The 21982-nt window shown below is 42.9% G+C and overlaps 1 protein-coding gene across 1 annotated transcript in view; it reads left to right on the top strand.

Annotated features, from left to right (window-relative positions):
- The window catches only part of Tada2a (transcriptional adaptor 2A), a 51423-nt gene extending 29840 nt beyond the window's left edge, over positions 1–21583 (top strand). The window contains exons 9-16 of the mRNA XM_021212147.2: positions 6575–6638; positions 8290–8333; positions 10007–10117; positions 13454–13525; positions 14789–14921; positions 15830–15873; positions 18517–18590; positions 20758–21583. Coding sequence (XP_021067806.1) covers positions 6575–6638; positions 8290–8333; positions 10007–10117; positions 13454–13525; positions 14789–14921; positions 15830–15873; positions 18517–18590; positions 20758–20943 — 728 coding nt within the window. The 3' untranslated portion in view covers positions 20944–21583. The remainder of the gene's footprint in view (positions 1–6574; positions 6639–8289; positions 8334–10006; positions 10118–13453; positions 13526–14788; positions 14922–15829; positions 15874–18516; positions 18591–20757) is intronic.
- Positions 21584–21982: the final 399 nt, after the last annotated feature.

The raw sequence follows: 21982 nt of genomic DNA, 5'->3' as shown, positions 1-21982 counted from the left end.
TCACCTAGCTCTATGGAGTCATCTAATACTTACAGGACCCTATGAGTTGAGAATTACCACTATTTCTGCTTTATAGATGGGGAAACTGGAAAGGTCAAGTACTTGCCTCCTATATACAAGCAGCAAGTAGCAGAACCATTCTCAAGTCTGTTCTTAGCATTGTACAATACCATCAAGATTTTGTTGGTTTTGAAGGTGTTTTGTGGGGGTAATGTTTATTTAGTTCTATGTGTATGGTATATGTGTGAGTGCATGCGTGTATGCCGTGACACTAATATGGAGGTCAGAGAACAGCTTGCAGGAGTTGGCTCTCTTCTTCCACCATGTGAGTTTCAGGGATCAAAGTCAGATTGTCTGGTTTGGTGGTATGTGTCTTTCTTACTGAGCCATCTCAGGGGCCCCTATTTTTTTGTTTGTTTGGTTTGGGTTTTTTTTGTTTGTTTGGTTGGTTTGTTTTTTTTTTTTTTTTTTGAGTTATGGTTTTACACTGTAGCATAAGTTAGCCTCAAACTTATAGCTGTTCTTCTGTGATGGCCTTCTGAGTGCTGGGATTAGAGGCGAGAGCCAGTATACCTACGACATCCATCCTTAATATTTTTGTTGCTGATTCTTTCCTTGGCTCACATTTGTAGTCTTATGTAGCTGTACCTCATGGAGAGGTGGGAATAGATAATGTTCTCTTTTTACATTCAAAGAAATATGTAAAGTTAAGTAATTTGCCTCTGGCTTCCTAATTACTAACTTTAATCATTAGGTTACATAGTTTTCATTTGTAGAATTATTTTTGTGCATCTTGGCCAAAAGTTTACAGGGGCAAATAACTATTTTGTTTTGTTTTGTTTTCAAGACAGGGCTTTTCCATGTGTCCCTGGCTGTCCTTGAACTCAGTCTGTAGACCAGGCTGGCCTGGAACTCAGAGATCCACCTCCCTTTGCTTCCCAAGTGCTTGCATTAAAGATGTGTACCACCACGCCTGGCCTTATTTTATTATGTTTTTTTAAACTATTTATATGTATGTATGTGCATGAGAAGGTCAGAGGAAGATGTCAGATGTCTTCCTTTATCACTATTAGTCAGGGTTCCCCAGAGTCCCTATATATGTTCCTATATATTAAGGGAATTTATTGTGGTGACTTACAGGCTGCAGTCCAACTTAACCCAGCAGTGGGCAGCTGTGAGTGGGAAGTCCAAGAGTCTAGTTGCTCAGTCCACCAGGCTAGTTGTCTCAGCTGTCTTCTGTATAAGCTGGGATCCTGAAGAAGTAGGCTCCAACAGATGTGCTGGCAAGAAAGTGCAAGAGGGTAAAGAAGAGTGAGCCTTCCTTCTTCCAATGTCCATATATAGGCCTCTAGCTGAAGGTGTGGCCCAGGGGTGTGTACTACCATTGCTGGATTTGGAGCTTGCTTTGTCCCAGGCTGGCCTTGAACCCAGAGATCTGCTTGCCGAAGTTTTCTGGGATTAAGGATGTGTACTACCTTGCCTGGGCCTAATCTTTTCGTGGCCACTGTGTCAAGATCTAGGTCAGAAGCCTGAGTCTTCCAGCCCCAAGATCTGGATCACAGGTGTGTCCTCCATTTCTGGGTTATAGTTCATTCCAGACACAGTCAGGTTGACAGCCAGGAAGAGCCATCACACCTGTCCACATCTTTTGAGACAGCATCTCTCACTGAACCTGAACTCCTCTTTTTGGCTAGGCTGACGGGTCAGCCAGCCCCCAGGATCTGTCCATCTCTGTCCTCCAGCCGGGGTTGCAGGCACTTGCAGCCCGGCCCAGCTTTTGAAAGATTTGAACTCATGTGTTTCGCTTTTGTAGCAATCACTCATGCCCACTGAGCCATCTCCCTAACCACTTAATTTTTTAAAGATTTTTTTTTGGGGGGGGGGGGGACAGGAGAAGCATACAGCTTTAATCCATTTTACACTCATTTTATAGAAATAAAGACTCAGGAGACAGAGGCAGGAGGATCGCAGAGTTTGAGGTCAGCCTGGGCTGTGAAGCTGAGGACAGCCAGGACTATATAGAGATCTTACCTCAAAAACCACCATAGAGCTTTTTATTTTTATTTTTTAAAATAAAATAAAATGATGTTTATTTGTGTGTGTGCAGCTATGTGCACATGAGTGCAGGTGCCTACAGAGGCTAGAGATTGTCGCTTTCCCCAGAGCTTGAGTTACAAGCCATTTTGAGCTATGGGTGCTAGGAACGGAAATCATAATCCTCTGCAAGAGCTCTGACCACTGAGCCATCTCTCCAGTCTCACTCAGACTCCAGTTGAGAATGACCTTGAACCTGACCCTCCTACCTCAACCTCCCAATGCTGGGATTACGGTGTGGCTCAGAGTTTTGCTTCTTATGATTACCTGTTTGTGACCCTGCGTTGAGGATTTTGGTTGGCCTCTCTGCAGTTAAATTCTCTCAGTTGATTTTCTTGCCAAGCAAGCAAGCAGTAAGTGCCTTCTGTCAAGAAAACAGAAACATGTTGCTAGCTATTTTGAACAATGTTAGAAATACATTGAAGTGGGAAGGAGCTGCCCACTTCTTAAAATATTTTAAGGCCAGCCATTTGGAAACTATCAGTCCCCAGTGTAATCACAGGGCGACTGTTCTTCCCCCAGAGCTGAAATTTCAGGACCTTGTGTCAGTGGGTAGATTCTGGGTGATTCTATGTAGTGGTCTCCGGCCAGTTTGTCTGGCAACTCGTGCAGGTCCTCAGAGGTTTCACAGGGCTGCCTTCTTCGCACCCTGCCCTGCACCTCCCTGGCTGTTATGCTGTTAAGATCTTGCAGTTTTTGCTGCTGAGTGTGCTTTGTAAGAAAGGGGGTCGTTTCCAGTACTAATTCTTCTCTGGTAGAATGCCAGCTCTCCTCCCATTGCGGCTGTTTCTTCCCTTGTTGCCTGGAGCCAATGGCACTGAAATGATCAGGCAGTAGAACCAGTGGTTAGCAGTATTTATTTATAGATTATTTTTGTAGTACAGTCCCAAGGTTACTTCTGTTTTAATTTAGTCATTCCTACACAAATCTCAGGAAACAACAAAGTAAAATTAGCATTTTACGAAATTACAGAAATGTCTTTATCAAAATTATCTCTAATTTGCACTGTCTAAGATCTCCAAGATACTTCTCTTCTATAGAATATATCTAAGTGGATAGATAGTGAAGGATTTAAAGGGCCTAAATGTGGGTATTTCCACTATGATGACTTTTGTTCTTTTTTTTTTTTTTTTTTTTTTTTTAGATTTTTTTTTTTTTTTTTTTTTTTTTTTTTTTTTTGGAGTCGTTTCTTCTCGGTCCTTCCATTGTCATAAGAAACTTTAATCCTTGTCTGTGGTCACACTGTATGTCAGGGACTTGTTCCCTTCCCCTTTCCACAACCTGCCCACCAAACAGGCTTTGTTAAACAAAGACAGGGTATGGATTTTCCTATGGTATCAGGAATTTCTCAAATCAAGAAATATTTCATTCTTAAGTTTGTAATACAGAGTTTGGTGGCACATGCCCTTATTCTCAGCACTGGCAAAGGAGAAACAGGTAGATCTCTGTGAGTTCAAGGACAACTTTCCAGGCCAGCTAAGATTACTTAGTAAGATTGTCTACAAGAAGAAGGTAAATAGGTAAGAAGGAAGGAAGGGGAGGGAGGGAGAAAAAGGAGAGATGGAGAGAAAGAAAAAGATGTTTGTTGCCTTAAGGATTTGAGAATCCATCCCTTAAATCTGTTGGGAGGTGGGTATGTGTGCAGGTTTTTACATAGCACAGGCTACCCTGAACCTTAGTACTTCTGTCACCATCTTCTAAGTGATACGATTGCATGTGCCCACATAAATCTTATTACATTGCTGCAGCTTTCCAGGATGGTACAGGGCTCAAGACTTTTCTTTGCCTTCATACAATTAAAAATAAATGCTGATTTTTATGCACCATTATATTGTAAGGGTCCATGATTCGCTGAAGAATGATACCCCAGACTCAAATAGTATGCAAAAGCACAGAGCATTTTATTCTGTAGAAGTCCAGGATGTTGGGATCTCCAAAATGGAGACACCCAATTGAGCTCGAAGGCCCAATTTAAAGTACATTAGGGGAATTCCTGGTAGGTGGCCTTTATCTTAATTGGTTGGCTTTATATTTAGAGACTCAGGGGGTGGGAGGGTGGAAACTGTTATTGACCCATTGCCCTTGCCTCAGACCAGGTGGCTGGCAGCTTCTGAGTGTTTGCCTGAGGCCTGGGGTTTCAGTCATCGACTTGCCTAGACTTACCCAGTTCACAGAAACAGAGAGCTAGGCTTAGTCTCCTGAACTGCCAATTTGAAGCCTGTCATGGAGTCAGCCTGTCTCAATATTCTGTTCTCTTACTTCATTGGTCCTATTTTTTCTCCTTCAGTCATATAGCTTGATTTGAATAGAAATGTAGATTTCAAACTGTTCTGTGGAGGGACCTCCAAGGACTCTTGCTGGGAAAGGTAGCAGGGTCTATAGTAGGAGGCTCAGCTAGGTGAGATTTAACTTACTGTGCTAAATAAGAATTTGTTTGAAAACAATGTTTAAAATTAATAGAACATGACTCATTGCTGTCCTGGGCTAATCTTGAACATGGACATCTGTATAAAGGGTGAAGATGAGATTGTATTGCTTTTGAATTACCAGCATTCCAGGGGCTCTGGGATGAATTCGGAATGAAGCTTACTTGCTGAAAGATAAATGAATATTCAAATTCATCGCTAGAAAGACTGCTTCTTTTTTTTTTTTTTTTTTGAAATTATGTTGCCTGACGTGGTGACAGGCTGTTGGAGACGCTGAGGGCCTTACCTCCTTGAATATACTCAGTAATGAAAACACAGATACCACACTACACTTACACAAAGCTTAAAGACACACTAAGTCCTTAAGATAGTTCTAGAGTGTGCTGAAGTCATTAAATTACAGTGCTTTCAGGCTCTCATGAAGAGTGGTTATTAAGCAGTGCGGTGCTATGTTATATGCTACTCAGTGTTTCTTCTAGAATTGTTAATAATTAGTCTGCACTTTTTAACCCCGGAGGTCTTCTAATTATAACCTGCCTGTGCAATTTTTTTAAATTAATAATTTTATTCATTTACACTTCAAATGATATTCCCCTTCCCAGCTAACCCTCCACCAACCGTCCTCCCATCCCATCCCCTCCTCCATAGTTTTTTTTTCTTTTTTGACTTTTAAGTTTTTATTAATAAACTATTAAGCCAGGTTTAGGGTAGGACTAACAGAGAAAGTAATGCCACTAACAGCCAACAGGTGGAAGGTTCATTGTTTTTTTAGACAGGGTTTCTCTTTGTAGCCTGGCTGTTCTTGAACTTGCTCTGTAGACCAGATTGGCCTTAAACTCAGAGACCCCCCTGCCTCTACCTCCCAAGTGCAGGAATTAAAAGCGTGGGTCACCACGACCAACTTCATTGTTTTTCTAGCAGCTCTGGACCCAGTCACCTGCATTTAGATCCCTGATCCTTCCTTAGCAGTGTGTGGTCTGGGGCTGGTTGTTTTCTGAGCATGTTGTAGTAGGACCACGGAAGAATAATAGGAAACACCGTGTACCGTGTAGAACTTGAGCTCCTGTAAGTGGTGTGGTGTAGTTAGAAGCAAGGGCGCTGCATCAACAAATTGTATTGTAAAATAATCCTCACTCCCGTTTGGGGGGCAGGGAGTTGGGGAAGGCAGGGAGCACAGTCCGTATGATACAATAACGTTCTTCTATGAGGAGGCACAGGGATGACAAGAAGCAGGATGCCCATGTTGAGGGATAGGATTAGGCAGGAAGAGATGCCTGGCTATGTAGAAAGAAGGCAAAGAGGTTCCAGGTTGGTTTCTGTCTTAGACAATTAGCTTTGCTGTAATGCTGTTAACCAAGGTAAGAGTTTTAAAAGATGGGAAAAAGGCAAAAATATGTAAGTGCTATGGGTGCCATGTGAGTAGGGCTATCCAACCGGATGTAAAGCTTAAAATGGTTGTGAGAGTTTTAGATTGTATAGTCTGGTGGAATTTGAAAATGTGGTGAGGAGTGTGGTGGGGACAGATAGAGCAGAAGAGTGGCACTGATTCCAGTTGTCCCTCTCGTTCACTGGCACCAAAGCTAGAAGGGTTGGAGCACGAGTAAGCAAGGCATGGCTTTGCAGTGTGTAAGCTGCTGAATGTATCTTTTCATTTAGAGCACAGAACTCAGCAGCATGCTAACGCTGTCCATCAGGACTGTCCTGTGGTTGTCTCTTAGCTGAACCCTGTGCCATTACAGCAATAACATTTGCCTGGTCTGGGCTTGGTTGCTAGTGCTACTAAAATAATGATAACAATATGATGGAGAAATTTAGTGTGCTCAGATATTTTTTATAAAATAGTTAAGGTTTGGTTAAGCCAGGTATGGTAGCACATGCTTATAATCCCAGCTCTTGGGAGGGAGAGGCAGGAGGATAGCTGTAAATTCAAATCCAGCCAGTATGGCAAAACTCTGAATCAACACCCTCCCTTAGAAATAATTGTTTGACAGGGAATTTTTTGTTTTAACTTTTATTTTTATGTTTATTATTTATATGTACATTTGTATTTATAGCTCTGAAGATGGCTGTGGTGGATATCTATCATTCCAGGTTAAAAGAGAGGCAAAGAAGAAAAAAGTAAGTATGGGAGAGCCATCATGTTTTCTCTCACCTTTGGACTGTCGATTGCATGTTGTCCATAAGAACGCTCTACTTGTGGCTTACCTTGTGACCTTGTACTCACCACCCTGTGTGGTGCGTGGAATAGGGTTTATCTATGTAGCTCTGGATTTCCTGGAACTCATCTGTAGATCATGCTCAAACTCAGAGATCCACCTGCCTCTGCCTCCAGAGTGTTAGGATTAAAGGTGTGTGCCACCACTGTCCAGCTTTGATCCATAAATGTTTTAAAGAAATTTTGGCAAGCTTTACTGTTCTTTCCTTTCCAGCAGACCGAAATAGACCCTCAAGGACAGGAAGTCTAGCTCACCAACAGTGTAAGGCCCCAGGATAATCCTCAGACACCCCCCAAATGTGTTGCTCTAATTTTCATAGTAGGTAAATAGATAAATAGAAGACAGACAGTTACATATACATTAAGACATAAAAATTATAAAATCTTAAGTATTGTATTACAGTGGCGAACAGTTAAGAAAGACTATGCAGGAATGTGCCATGTACACAGACATGTTTGTTGTTGTGATAGTACTTATTTCTGGATTCAGTTGTATCTGCAATAAAGAGGAGATGTCTGTCACTGGGAGAGACTTGAAGGATCTGTGTGATGCTTTCTCCAGCATGTCTGGAACAGCTTCTGTGAGGTGCTGCAGAAGCTCCAGCCGCTCCATGAGAAGCCTCAATGCTAGTCACAAACACCTCTGGTATAAATCAGAGGTTCTGGATGTGTAACCAGTGTGGTTTATTGAATTTGCTTAGTTTAGCACTCAGAGTATTGTAGAACTTGGCCGTTGAGAGTTGCTGTGAAGTCTTACATTCATGTTGTTCTTCCTTTTAAACATGGTCGGTCTGTATTTCAAGTGGCTTCAAAGTAGGTAAATGCATTGTCGTTATAAATGCTTAATATGTAATCATTGTGTCCTTTCTTGGATCTCGGCTAACATTTCACTTAAGTGACTCTTCTTAATTATCATTTCTACAAGTTGTATAGGTTATTATCATAGTGACAGATTCCTTTACCATCTTGACAGACACATGTTTTTCAGCATTTGTCAGTAGTAACTGAGTCATCTGTGCAAGTCCTCTATGTCCCAAGAGGAGCAGTGGTTCTCAACCTTCCCAGTGCTTCTGACCCTTTAACACATTTCCTCATGTGGTGATCTCCAACCATAAAATTGTTATGTCGTTGCTACTTCATAACTGTAATTTTACTGCTGTTATGGATCATAATGTAGGTATTGATAGGCAGGATACCTGATATGTGACTCCCAGAGGGGTCATGCCCACAGGCTAAAAACTGCTGATTTAGAGGCTAATTCAGAAGTGTGTGGAGACTAACTTCTCAGGACCCTGATATTCCACCGCATAGAAGACACAAATGTGAAACTTCTAAAATTTTTAGTTCATTTATTGTGTTTATTTTAAGCAGGGTTTTTCTTTGTAGTCCTGGTTGTCCTGGAACTGACTCTGCAGAGCAGACTGACTTCAAACTCAGATCCGCCTGCCTCTGCCTCCTGAGTGCTGGAATTAAAGCTATGTGCCACCACTCCCCAACCTGAAACTTAGTTTTAACACATAGATTATTGTGTTTTGTTTTTCTTTTTAATTCTAGGATTATAAGAGATCACGGATTAGTCAACCTTAGGAAGTTCCGACGTGAGTATGAGCTGATCTTTTTATTCTAAATTTTTCTAACATTGTTGAGTGGTTTTGGATTACTGTGGGAGTGTTAACACATTGCATGCTAGCTAGCATCACTCTGGAAGAATTCAAGGTTCTGATACAGGATTGATGCTGTCAATCACTAGTAAAGAGTGTCTAGCATATTGGAGGAGATGTTATCCCTTGCACAGAAACCAAAAGCAAAACAAAACCAAAAGTATTGGAGGTAGCTCTTATCCACAGTGACAGTGAAGAGCCATTCATTTATAGTCAACAACATTGCCTAAGAATTAATTGTTATAGTAATTGCAGCATCAATATTAATGGGTCATTTTCTAGACAGTCTGGTTTCAGAACTGTGTTAATCATAACCTTGGTCATCAGGTTATAAAAACATTTTTCACATCTGGAGAAGATGGTCAACAATTAAGAGCACTTGCTGCTCTTTCAGAGGATTAGGGTTTGGGTCCCAACACCTACACGGTGGCTCACCACCATCCATGTGTTATTTCAGTTCCAGGGAAATTGATGCCCTCCTTTTCTTTTCTTTTGGTTTTTCGAGACAGGGTTTCTCTGTGTAGCCCTGGCTGTCCTGGAACTCACTCTGTAGACCACACTGGCCTCGAACTCAAAAATCTACCTGCCTCTGCCTCCTGAGTGCTGGGATTAAAGGTGTGTGCCACCACTGCCTGGCTTTGATGTCCTCTTTTTATCTCTGTGGGCATACATGTGGTGCACATACATACATGCAGGCTGAGCACTCATGCAATTTCTTTTTCTTTTTCTTTTCTTTTTTTTTTAAAGATTTATTTATTTACTATGTATGTATGCATTGTTCTGCTTACATGTATGTATGCCTACACACCAGAAGAGGGTACCAGATCTCATTACAGATGGTTGCGAGCTACCATGTGGTTGCTGGGAATTGAACTCAGGACCTCTGGAAGAGCAGTCAGTGTGCTCTTACCCACTGAGCCATCTCTCTAGCCCTCTTTTTTTTTTTTTTTAAAGGAAAATCAGTAGAGGGGTTGGGGGAGTCTCACAATTGGAAGAGTGCCTGCCTCAGCGCAGCATAAATCAGCTTGTCACACAGGGATATTCCAGATGAAATAAATATTCTTTGGTTGTTGGTGGGGTTTTTTGTTGTTGTTGGGGGTTCTTTCTTTCTTTCTTTTTTTTTCTTTTGTTGTTGTTGTTGTTGTTGTTTTAGACAAGGTTTGACTGATTTCTCGCTGGTGTCCCTACACCTCGTTGAATGGTTTCTTACATCTTTGCTTTCCTTGTTTTCCTGCACTAATCTTTATCAGAAATTTGGGCCAGCGTTGTTTGATAACACAGGCTCTGCCCTTTTAATTCCCTTTCTCTCATGACGGCAGTACCTGGTCTTGTGCCTGGTCCCATGCAAATTAAAAGGCATGAGGAGGGACATCAATAGTACTTAGTAGTAGCGACAATCTCCCCGATAACATCCTTCTGTGAGGTGCTGTGACACTGTAATTATGATTAATGACTTGTGTTCTCAGCTGTTCTGTTTGCATGCTGTCATGGGCATCTTAGTCATGTGAGCATAGGAAAATGTCCTTGCGTTTCACTTCCTGTTTTAAAAAATAATGTCACAAACTTAGAGGCACCTATGTTCTCTGACGTGTTGTGTTTCAATTCTTCAGTAATGGAACGGCGGTATCCCAAGGAGGTTCAAGACCTTTATGAAACAATGAGGAGATTTGCAAGGATTGTGGGACCCGTGGAGCATGACAAGTTCATTGAAAGCCATGCATGTAGGTGGTTTTAGGAACTTGTGTGTGTGTGTGTGTGTGTGTGTGTGTGTGTGTGTGTGTGTGTGTGTGTGAAAGAGAGAGAGAGAGCACGAGAGAGAGCGAGCACGAGAGCGAGCAGAGGAATTGGGGTTTGCTGGCCAGCACCTAGCTCCAGGCTTACTGAGAGACTGTCTCAAAGTAATAAGGTAGAAAATGATGTTACGAGAACCCATGATGTCGTCCTCTGGCCTCTGTGCATGTGTGCACCACACAGAGGCACACACCCAGACAGGCACACACCCACATCTTACCACACACACACACACACACACACACACACACGCACACCCACATCTACTTCAAAGACAAAAAACTTTAGTAACTTACAAGTTAGTAGAGGGTTTTTGGTTTGTTTCTTTTTTAGTATCTTTTATTTTTGTCTTTGTTTTAAAACAGGGTCTTGCTGTGTATGTAGCCTAAAAGCTCCTAAGTAGTCCAGGCTTAGGTCTGACTTAGCACCCTCCTGCCTTCACCTTCCTAGAACTGCATTACAGGTGTGTGTCACCATGTGGAGCAGTTTTAACTTCTTATAGGACGTGTCAGGTATCTCGAGAAGCAGAGGGAACATGATGAACTATATCTGTGTGGCCATCCTCAGCGGTTTTCAGCACAGTGGCTATCCAATATCATCTGACTGTCCGTGCCCTTCCCTCTTGACCATGAGCTGGTTATTCTGAAGCCAATTCCAAATACTGTATTTGTTTTGCCTATAAACATTTTAGTATTAAAGCTTGTTTAAGTCATGGGAACAGGGTTGTTGACTTGTGGAAATGGTCCTTCCCTCTTCCTCTGGCCTGTCTATGATGTTCCTGAGAGCATTCGTCCCAGCTATAATTGAATCATCCACTATTAAAAAAAAAAAAAAAATTGAAGCCCTTAAGCAGAAAGGCCAAAGACTTTGAGGCAGCCTGCACGGGGGGCTTGTTTCTATACAACACACATGAGAGCTGTATATTTATTTGGCTCCTTGCCAAGGACCAGCCTCACTGTGGAGAAGGGTTCTGAGAGAAGAGGTATCTGGGAGCAGTGAAAACAAATGACTCAAAGTCAAACCGTGGGTCCAAACTGATGGCCTGTGCTCTAGCTTTTCTAGTCTGCTGCTCTCTGTGTTCTGCTTTCTCCGTGGCGATCTCTCTATGTTCTGCTTGCTTGCTATTCTAAGAGATCTCTCTGTCCATGCCCTACTTCTTTGTGTGGGTGTGTCTGTCTGTGTCTCTGTCTCTGTTTCTGTCAGTTCTCCAACAGTTCTCTCTTTTTGTTTTAAAAAATTCTCTGGATAGCTCATCTCTTGCAGAATACAGGTCCATTCTTTTATTTTACATATCAATCCAGTCATTTGCTCCAGGTTTTCCTTTTGATTATCTTATGAATCAGCTTATGTGACAGCAAGCCTACATTTTTTTCTTAACATTGCAAAAGAATTCAGAAATCTGTGTGCCTTTGTTAAGCACAGATTATAAAATACTTGTGTGGGACCCTGAAATTGCCATTTTTACCACATCTGGGCCTAACCTTGCTTAGACTGACCTTGAACCCCAGAATCTGCCTGTCTTTGTGTTTTTCTGACAATCTGACTCATAGTGTAGCTGCCTTTGTTCCTTTAAATTCATGAAGCCCCTCATAATTCATATTGCATCCTTATATTTTGCATAGTTGAGAAATTATATATATTTTTAACTCATGTACTTAGAGTTCTTTCCTATAACCTTAAAGGCTGTCCTGAAGGTCCCAACATTGACCATTTTGTGGAGACATAGTCACATTCTACATTCCTGGACTCATCTTTTTTCTAATTCTCATGAAGTCATTATCGTAACAGGGAGGACATTCCTCGGAGGAATGTGAAATGTGTACATTATTACACAAACAAGCCTTTTCCCCACAGCAGCATCGACACTCATGAAAGCTCACACTGGGGCCCTGTCCCAGGGGCAGGGACTATGTCACTCTGCCCCACCAGGGACACACCACACTCTGCATCTCCTGTAGGCTCACACTGGGGCCCTATCCCAGGGGCTAGGACCATGTCACTCTGTTCCCACCAGGTCCACACCTTCAGTTCTGAGAAGTTTTTATGTTGTGTTGTTTTGATTTTCTAGAAACATTTTCTTATCATTACTCTCATTGTGCAAATGTTTCTTAGGAAGCATCCCAGGCATTTGTCTGAGCCAGGTTGATTGTCCTGGGGAAACACCTTCCTTGATTGTCAGCGTTTGCGTGGTTGGTATCGGGTGACTATTCTTTCCTTCCTGTCCTAGTTTATATCATTCCTGGCATATGTGTCACTACAGAGAACCACACCCATGGGTAGCTTTTCCTTCATCCCATGTTTAAAAAGCACCCTTGTTGGAATGTTCTATCACAAAATAATATAGCAGTGTAGTTTGAGCTGTGTGCTGGTTGATGGAATATGCAGTGTTCTTTGGTGCCTATAGGAAAAGGCTTGAGTAAAGCTTTGTCCTTGCTGTGCAGCGGAGCCTCATCCAGAGGCAAACTGCATCAAAGAACTTGACTGTGTGAGTAGAAATGCTATCACAGTAGATAGCAAAGGGACATTTAGATTAAAAAACAAAAAACAAAAAAAAACCAAAAAAACCCAAAATCTTTATTCTTTTGAGACAGGGTTTTTCTCCATGTAGCCTTGACTGTCTTTGAACTCACTGTGTAGAGCTGTCTTAGAACTCACAGATATCCACCTGCTTCTACCTCCGGAATGCTAGAATTAAAAGTGTATACCACCACCACCCTGCTAAAATATTATGAATTGAGCCTGTTTTTTCACATTTATAGGTGTCTCCTAAAGTCCAGTTGTTGCCTCTAGAAATGACATTTGGAGGACAGCTGGAGTAGGCTCTTCTCAACTCTTGGGGGGATTTCTTCCTTCCTTCCTTTCTTGCTTGCTTTTTTTTTTTTTCCCCTTTGTGGGGTTTTTTGCTTTTGTTTTTGAGACAGGGTCTCATTATATAGCCCTGGCTATCCTGGAACTCACTATATGGACCAGGCTGCTCTGGAACTAACAGAAATCTACCTGTTTCTGCCTCCCTGGTGAGTTCCAGAATAGCCAGGGCTACATGGGGAAACCTTGTTTAAAAGAGAGAGACAGAGACAGAGACAGAGACAGAGAAAGGAAAGTGGGGAAAAGCCTCCTAAGATGAAGTCCCCCAGCCTGTACGTATGGTGGGGTCACTGAAGCCCCCCGGCCTGTACATATGGTGGGGTCACTGAATCACACCTAACTATTCCTTGCCATTGATTTGTTTTTCCATTTTTTTCTCCTTTATTCTCCTGGGGAAACAGTGGAATTTGAACTCCGAAGGGAAATCAAGAGGCTCCAAGAATATAGGACAGCAGGCATTACCAATTTTTGTAGTAAGTATGTTTCCACTGCTTGCAGTATCAAAGCGCCCGTTATTTGTGAATGTAAGAGGGGACTCTGAAGTCTTGAAAACTTAACAGAAAAACAAAGAGCTGTTCAGGTGAGTTTTTAAACTTCCTAGCAAAGTTTCATCTGTTTAGTTCCTATAAATGTCATCAGATTATCAGGATAAAAATAAAGTTATGGCACACAGCAAAAAGAAACACTGTGTTAGAGATGGGATTCTGCTTTGGCTCTTTAAAAAACATCTTAGTTAGGCATGGGAGCTCATGTTTTCATTCCCAGCACTGGGAGGCAGGGGCAAGTAGATCTCTGCAAGTTTGGGGCCAGCCTGGTCTGTTTAGTATATTCTGTAGAGTGAGACCCTGTCAACACACACAGGACAGGTTATGTGATTCATATGTTTCATTCAGCCTTTTAAAACTTAATCATGTACAGCCTGACCATTTTTATTTAACAGGCTTCTACTGGGGTATCGTGATTACATCCAATTTACTGAAGGTGCTGGTCATAATTGTATTAATATAGCAGTAAATATCTAACATTTATTTAAGGTGTACCAGGTCCATAGGGTACATTTCACCTTCAAGTCATTGGTTATCATGATAAGCTTATGGGGTATTGTCACTTCAAATTAATAAAGAAATCGGAGTTTAAAGAGATTATTGAGCTAGTTACTAGAAGCTCCAGGTCCTAAGGAACGGCTGTGCCTAGGCAGCACAAGGCTGGGGTTGGGGTGCTCCGTCAGTCTCTGAGATTATTGAAAGCCACTGGTGTGGTTGATGTGCAGAAGACACCCGAGTAACTCTGCAGCAGAGCAGGGTGCATCTGGACTCCGATGACTCAGCTTGGTGGCCTGGTACTGGTCTCTGCCTGTGGAAAACAGAGGCTTAGTACAAAGAGGGCTTTACTGTTGTATTGGAATTGGTTTCGATGAAGAATATATGTATTCATTTAGCACTGTATAGCTGATATAGTTTAGTGGTATAGGACTATCTTAGGACACTAAAGCCCTGGGTCAGATGAAAACAGTAAAACTATAAGCACTTCCCAAGGCAAGAACGTGAGTAACATTGATTTGTACCTTTGGGAATCTTCTTTCAAAAATGTCAACTCGACAGGGAATGAAAATACTCAGTGTAAAAGGAGATTCCAGATGCAGACATGCACTTGAAAGGGCCAGTGTTGACTGAGCCCAGTTCGAGGCCCTCTGCTCTGCTGTGCTGCCTTGCAGTCATGCATCCTCTACTCTCCAGGTGCCAGGACATATGATCACCTGAAGAAGACACGCGAGGAGGAGCGCCTTAAACGCACCATGCTCTCAGAAGTTCTGCAGTACATCCAGGACAGCAGTGCGTGCCAGCAGTGGCTCCGCCGGCAGGCTGACATGTGCGCAGTTAGTCAGGGCCGAAGGAAGCACTCCTCTGGAATACTTTGCCCTTGTCATATATTTGTGGGCATTTTTGTGGGTACTCTGGATAGAAGAGTAGTGAGAATTTTTATTAATCCATCTAAAAACTATATAGAAATGGCAGGCTTACGAAGCAAAACTGGTCCTATGCAATTCTCTGTTCCTTTTTTCTTATGATTTTAAAAATTAGTGAACTTATAGTTGGTTGTGGTGGTACACAGTAACACCGTCTCAACCCTCTCATACCCATCTCTCTTTTTTTTTTTTCTTTTTAATATTAAGACTTATTTATTTTATTTATATGAGCACACTGTAACTTGTCAGACATATTAGAAGAGGGCATCAGATCCCATTACAGATGGTTGTGAGCCACCATGTGGTTGCTGGGAATTGAACTCAGGACCTGTGGCAGAGCAGTCAGTGCTCTTAAGTGCTAAGCTATCCGGCCCTCCTACCCATATCTCTCCCCACTTAGATAGTGGTGTGATTTGTTTTGTTTTGTTTTTGTTAAAATTCTCCTTCCTTGTGAATAGCTTTAGTGATGTCCCCTGTTAAGAGCCCTTAGCAAAGGAAACGTTTTTCTCTTTGGAGTACATTTTCTTTCCGTACAGTGAGCTGTAAAACTACCATGTAGTCTCACTCTAGCTTTTCTTGGATGATCTTCCTGTGCGGGTTTTCAAAATTACCTTCTTTGAGCTGGCCAGTGGTAGCACATGCCTTTAATCCCAGAACTTGGGAGGCAGAGGGAGGGGGAATCTCTGCATTTCAGGCCAAGTTCCAGGCCAGCCAGGGCTACACAGAAAAACCCTGTCTCAAAACAACAACAACAACAACCAAAATCCTTCTTTGATATGACCTAAGTTTGAATTCCCTTTCTTTGTTTTAGTGACTCTGGGCTGAGTCCTTCTGTTCTGATGGCTTCCAACTCAGGTATGGTTTCTCAGACTATCGTGAGTGGCTTGTGGGTTGTTTTTGTTTTGTTTCTTTTTCAGCACTGGAGATTGAGCCCAGGACTCTCAGGTACTGCACTGTCCCCAGCCCAGAGCAAGTGGGGACTAGGGTAGCTATATTTCCAGGGGTCATGGGGGCACAGCCACCCTCCATTGTGGAGCATGGTTCTTGGTGGAGTGACCATAACCAGCTGTGGCCACAGTTAGGACACCAGCGTGCCTTCAGACTTCTCCGTCAGAGCAGAGCTCGGGAGATGCTTCTGGGGTTTACAGTCAGGACTGGAGTATCTGTCGCAGAGTTGCAGTGGGCATGGGAGGTGCTAAATGAAGAACTTTGTATTTGACATGAGCAGCAGGTCACTTGCCAGAAAATCAAGGATTTCTTGTAAGTTAGAGACTTAGAGAATTTCTGTGTCTGAACTTTACCCCCTTTTGAGTTTGCTCCAAATTGACAGAGCAAAACTAAGCCAGTGTAGTCTGATGATTCTCGGTGACTGTTGTCTGTGACAACGTATTTGGGGATGACACTAGTTGGAAGTTCCTCAGCCAAAATTGTAGTCCTAATCGCCACTCACCCTTGCCCCTAATTGAATATCCAGACCGCTCCTGCTACCCCGTTGCCAGTTCACCGTTCCCTGGAACACAAACCTTTGAAATTTTTTCTGTAACACTAGCTATGATGACACTCACCTGTAATCCCAGCACTGGGAGACAGACTGAGGAGGAGGGAAAGTTTGGGTCTAACCTGGGCTACATAGTGAGACTTTGTCTCAAAGAAAACAATGTCTCCATATTTTTCTAATAGTGCTCAGATGCAGGCACTTAATAGATAATTATTTTCCTTTGTTTCAAGTAATTTTTTTAAGTGTATGTGCCTGATATTGATACACACACACACACACACACACACCACATGTTCCTGCAGAGGCCATCAGGTCTTCTGGAACTGGAGTTACAGACAGTTGTGAGCTCCCTAATTGAGTGCTGGAAACTGAACCTGGATATTTTGCAAAAGCAGCATTTAAAAATTTTAATACTTGCTAATTGAATTGAGTACCCAGCTTTTTCTTGTTGTTGTTTTTGGTTTTTTTGTTTTGTTTTGTTTTGTTTTTCTATGTCTTTAACCAGCACTCACTCACCACTTCCTCCTAAGTTGGTGTTAGCCTACCTGCCCGCCTTCCTCCCCCTTGTGTCATTGTTGAGATTCCTGGTTCCCCTTTATGCTCTGAGTTGCTCTTCGGGCAGTGAAGATTGGGAGCCCAGCATCCATGATTGTAGCCTAGCCTTGGGAGACTTTTGAGGTAGTCCATGATTTTATCTCCATTTCTGAGCGGGATAAGCCCTCAGCCCTTTTGATGTCCTTGAGAATCAGGTTTTCCAGAGCAAATGAAGAAATTCCTTCCTTCTGCCCCGTTCCAGTGCCAGTCCTCATAAAACTTACCTTATTGCATCCACCCCCGCCTGAGCATTCATCCTAAGACTAAATTCAGAATAAAACCAGGTGCAGGTGATGGCTCCAAGGGGGAGATGCTTGGATACAAGGCTAGCAAGCTGCTAAAGCTAGAAGTGGGGTTAACACCACACAGTTGTCCTCTGACCTCACATCCGTGTCTTGCACCACACACACTTTATGCTCATCACAATACAGTTTAAAAACAAAACAAAACAAAACCACGCATTAGTCTGGCCTGACTGCCTCCTGCTTCGGTTTCTTTCTCAGAGATTAAGTTGGTCAGTGCTTTACTATATAGTAAATATAACATTTGGCTTGTTCCAGTGTGGATCTTTGAGTTAAACATCACTCACTTCTTTTCAAAGAAAAATAAACGAACAAGCAAGGCCTGTGGTGGTGACTCTGCCTTTGATCTTAAGGTATATAGTACTTGGTTAATTACCATGTGTGACTTGTCCTGCTGGAGACTAGTGACAAGAGAGAATATCTCCTGAAGGATTCCTGTCTCTGTTCCTCAGCTGTCAAGACAGATAGAACATACCCTTTCTGTTCAGGATGAACTTCTGGTTCCAGAATTTAAAGGAACCTGTTTGAGAGAAACAGATAACTAATGACTCCAATATGCCGATCAGTCATTGAGACGAAGGTGTACATAATCGTATCTGTATTTTGATAGATCAGAGAGCATATAGATTGTTATTTTTATTTCAAATGAATGTTAAAGTGACTGTATTAGTTACTTTTTCTATTGCTATGATAAGACACCTTGAACAAGGCAACTTATAAATGAAAGGGTTTATTTGGGCTATGGTTGGAAAGAGTTAAGAGTCCATGACCCGGGACAAGGGATGGCAGCAGAAGCAGCTGGGGGCCGTCATCTTGACCTGCAGTTAGGAAGCAGAGCACGCGCTGGGAGTAACCTCAAAGCGCACCCCCCCCCCTGTCACATATTTCTATTGAGGCCACACCTCCTGATCTTTCCCAAACTGTTCCACCGATTGGGGATTAGACATTTAAATATCGGCCTGTTGGGGCTGTTCTCATTCAAACCTCTTTAGTGACTGAGGAGCTAGCTAAACCAGCCTAAAGGAGTGGGCTCAAGCTTTCTGCTTTACTCTTGAACAGTTACACCTCTGTGAGATATTTCTTCTTTTGAATTTATGTCCATAGGAAGACGAAGTGCACCACCATTGAACCTCACGGGCCTCCCTGGTACAGAGAAACTCAATGAAAAGGAAAAGGAGGTAATAAAAGGGAGGGGAACTGGAGGAAAGAAAAGAGGGGCTGACTAATTTCATCAGTTCTCATTAAAATTCATTATAGTGTCAAACCTATTTCACTGCACTTGTCTAACATGCTCCACTCTTGTCTGAGAAGCCTGGGAGCTAAAGAGCTAACCTTGGCAAGCACCAGAAAGCTGCTTTCATCTTGCAGCTGCCTTTCCCCTTCAGAGAGAAGCTCATGTAACAATGTCCACCAAATAACAGCGGCGACTGGCATTTATTGAGCATTTAGTGTAAGTCAGACTTTTTGTAGACCTAAAGTAGCTTTTACATGAAAATAGGACTTTCCTATTAAAATGGATGCTTTGAGAAGTTCTGCATTTATTCTAACAATGTAACCATCACTTAAAATGTTTTTGTAGTTGTCTCCAAGGCATGTTTATAAGCGTAGGGGAAATAATTCAGTGTCATATGTAGTTGCACAGGTGCACAGGGTCTCGAGATGTAACATTGACTGACCTGTAACTAAATAAGTCCCTATGTAGTGCTGCTGGCCACAGATTCAACAGAAATCTGCCTACCTCTGCCTCTCAGGTGCACTGGCACACACAAACACACCTACGGCACATTAATAGATTAATTTTGATTTTAAAAATTATTGTTTCTTTAATATTATAATCAGGAAATTGTCCCTGTATTGCTTTGTTCTGTTTCTGACACTTAAGTCTGCACAAGTGTGGAATATATCTTTAATTTTAGCACTAGAGAGCCTGAGCAGGAAGAGATGTTAAGGTCAGCCTAGGCCTCCTAGCAAAGAGGCTATCTCAAAATAAACACAAATCTACTTGGGCAGTACCTTTATCCCAGTCCTTGGAGCCCGAGGCAGGAAGATCAGGAGTTCAAGCCAACCCACAACTCTCAACTATCTCGTGGGTTCAAAGGCAGCCTGCACTACCAGAGACCCTGTCTCAAAACCAAACCAACCAACAAAAAATGTAACAGAAGAGGAGCTAGTCTCTTGCTCCACTGCAGTTCCTAGTGTCTGCCTCCCCACCTGTTGGTCCATAGCATTTAAGAAGTCACGATGCGCCGGGCAGTGGTGGCGCATACCTTTAATCCCAGCACTTAGGAGGCAGAGGCAGGTGGATTTCTGAACTCGAGGCCAGCCTGGTCTACAGAGTGAGTTCCAGGACACCCAGAGCTACACAGAGAAACCCTGTCTCGAAAAACAAACAAACAAACAAAAAAGAAGTTACGATGCAGGGACCTTTACTAGTCTTATTGTATCCATCAGAAATAATAAACATTGGGGGGGGGGGTCGTAGAAAGAAGTATGTGTTAAAGAAAGTCACACACTAGTTTCTCAGTGTGCGTGCGTTGAATAGTCTGGCATTCCAAGCATCTTTTTACTGCTTGGAATGTAATGGTGACTCAGAATGCTCCTTGCTGAGTAATGGCAGGTGAACTGAATTAAACCTACTTTCTGCAATCGCAGTAAAGATGGCCTCCTCCCCATGGTAGAAGATGGTAAGAGCATAGGCTACTCTCTTCTGCTAATCCCAACTATAACGATGAGACTTACACTCAGGAATCCAGTCAGTCACTGCAGTGCCACCACAAATCAATGCCCTGATGGGCTTTATGTCATTTCCCTGAATAGTGTCAAAATGGTGCTAGGTGTCCACCCCAGGCATTTAGCACTCAGCTCGTGTGCAGGCCTAGCAGCTCCTCGGGGGACCTGTATCTGTTCCCTGACTCGACCCTTGAGCCAGCTGTCACTTGCTGAAGGCTCTCCCACCATCACAGCCCGCCTTTTTCTTCCTGAGCGTCTGTCTCCAGAGAAGGGAGGAAGTGGAATGTGGTTCAGCCACTCAACAGCTCCCATAAATAGTTGGAGGTTGATGTCACATTTTTTTCAAATGCATTCTGAGTATGTGGGGGGAAGGGAGGGGCATGTGTGTGCCCTGGGATGCTGTGGAAGTCGGAAGACAATGTGAAGTTGGTGGTTTTCTCTTTTCACCATGTGGGTCCCAGCAATCAAACGTGGGTCGTTAATCATGGTGGCAAATGTGTTTACCTGCTGAGCCCCTCCACCACCCCCCTTTTTTATTTTGGAGTTGCTAGGTCTGCTGGGTTCATTTGTAAGAATGACAGTGTTAATGTTTATTGAGTTTGTCCTGTCTTACAGCTCTGTCAGGTGGTGAGGTTGGTACCTGGAGCCTACTTGGAATATAAGTCTGCTCTACTGAACGAGTGTCACAAGCAAGGAGGCTTGAGACTGGCACAGGCGAGGGCACTCATCAAGATAGATGTCAACAAAACCCGGAAGATCTACGACTTCCTCATCCGAGAAGGGTACATCACAAAAGCCTGAGACTCTGCTCTGCAGTGCAGAGCAAAGGAATGCGACCAGTCAAAGGACAGTGTACACACTCCAGAGACTTGTGTTGGATTCTTGCTGTGAGAACAAGGAGAGACACTGGGAGTCTAAGCTTGATGACTGCTTTCTTCTCTGCCCTCTGTAAAGCGCTGCTTGCTGTTGGCAGAGTGTGTGTTCACCAAGTTATTATTAAACACCAGTGGGCAGCTCTTGTAAGTCGAACAGAGCCACGGGCCTTCACATCAAGGCTTTGGTGGAAGGAGAAGGGCCACAGGCCACAGCATTTCACCCCGAGAGGCCAGCTCGGATCCATGCACTAGACAGTGAAGTTCCTGCACTCACTCTGCTTTCTCCTCTTGCAGGCAGATTTTAAATGAAGGTTTTTAGAGCACAGGAAAGCCTTTTCTTCAAGGAGTTTTTCTTTTTTTATGCTGACATCTTAGTTTATGAGATGAAGAGGTGGAACTCTTCCCCCATGATGGTCTGTCTGAAGCTTCATTTTAACTGTAATGTCTAGCTTTGTACTTTGCAGTCTGGCTGTCTGACGTGCAGTCGATGCTTGAGGAGGTGGCACCGGATATAAAATGTCTCTGTTATTTTTAGAATTAATGGATTAAAATGTTTTGCTATTTAATTTGTGGGTGTGTCAGATATTCTGGTGACTTAAGCACAACTTGGGTTGTTGGATGTCCGCCTCAACACGCTGCACTGTCTCTGCTTACACGTGTGTCCCGTGTCCTGGTCTCACCTCTTTGCCCGGGTTTCCCAGGATACCAGGCCCATGAGGATGGAGATGATGCAACTAACCAGCTCTGTTTCCATTCAGACCTGAACCCTAACTTCTCAGTGGTGAAAAGCTAGCCTGCAATAAAAGCTGCTTTCAAACACAAGTAAAGCCGCTTTCTGTGAGACTCAGCGGCTGTGGGATGAGTAGTTCTGCCACATCTGAAACGTGGTCCTCAAGCCAAACGCACAGTCATGGTTATCTCACTGTAAGCAGAGTTGCAGGTAGGAATAACTCAGACTGCACAGA

Source organism: Mus pahari, chromosome 14 (genome assembly GCF_900095145.1).
Source record: "Mus pahari chromosome 14, PAHARI_EIJ_v1.1, whole genome shotgun sequence".
Lineage (NCBI taxonomy): Eukaryota > Metazoa > Chordata > Mammalia > Rodentia > Muridae > Mus > Mus pahari.
The sequence above is the reverse complement of the archived record's forward strand: the minus strand, read 5'-3'. Positions and strand labels throughout refer to the sequence as shown.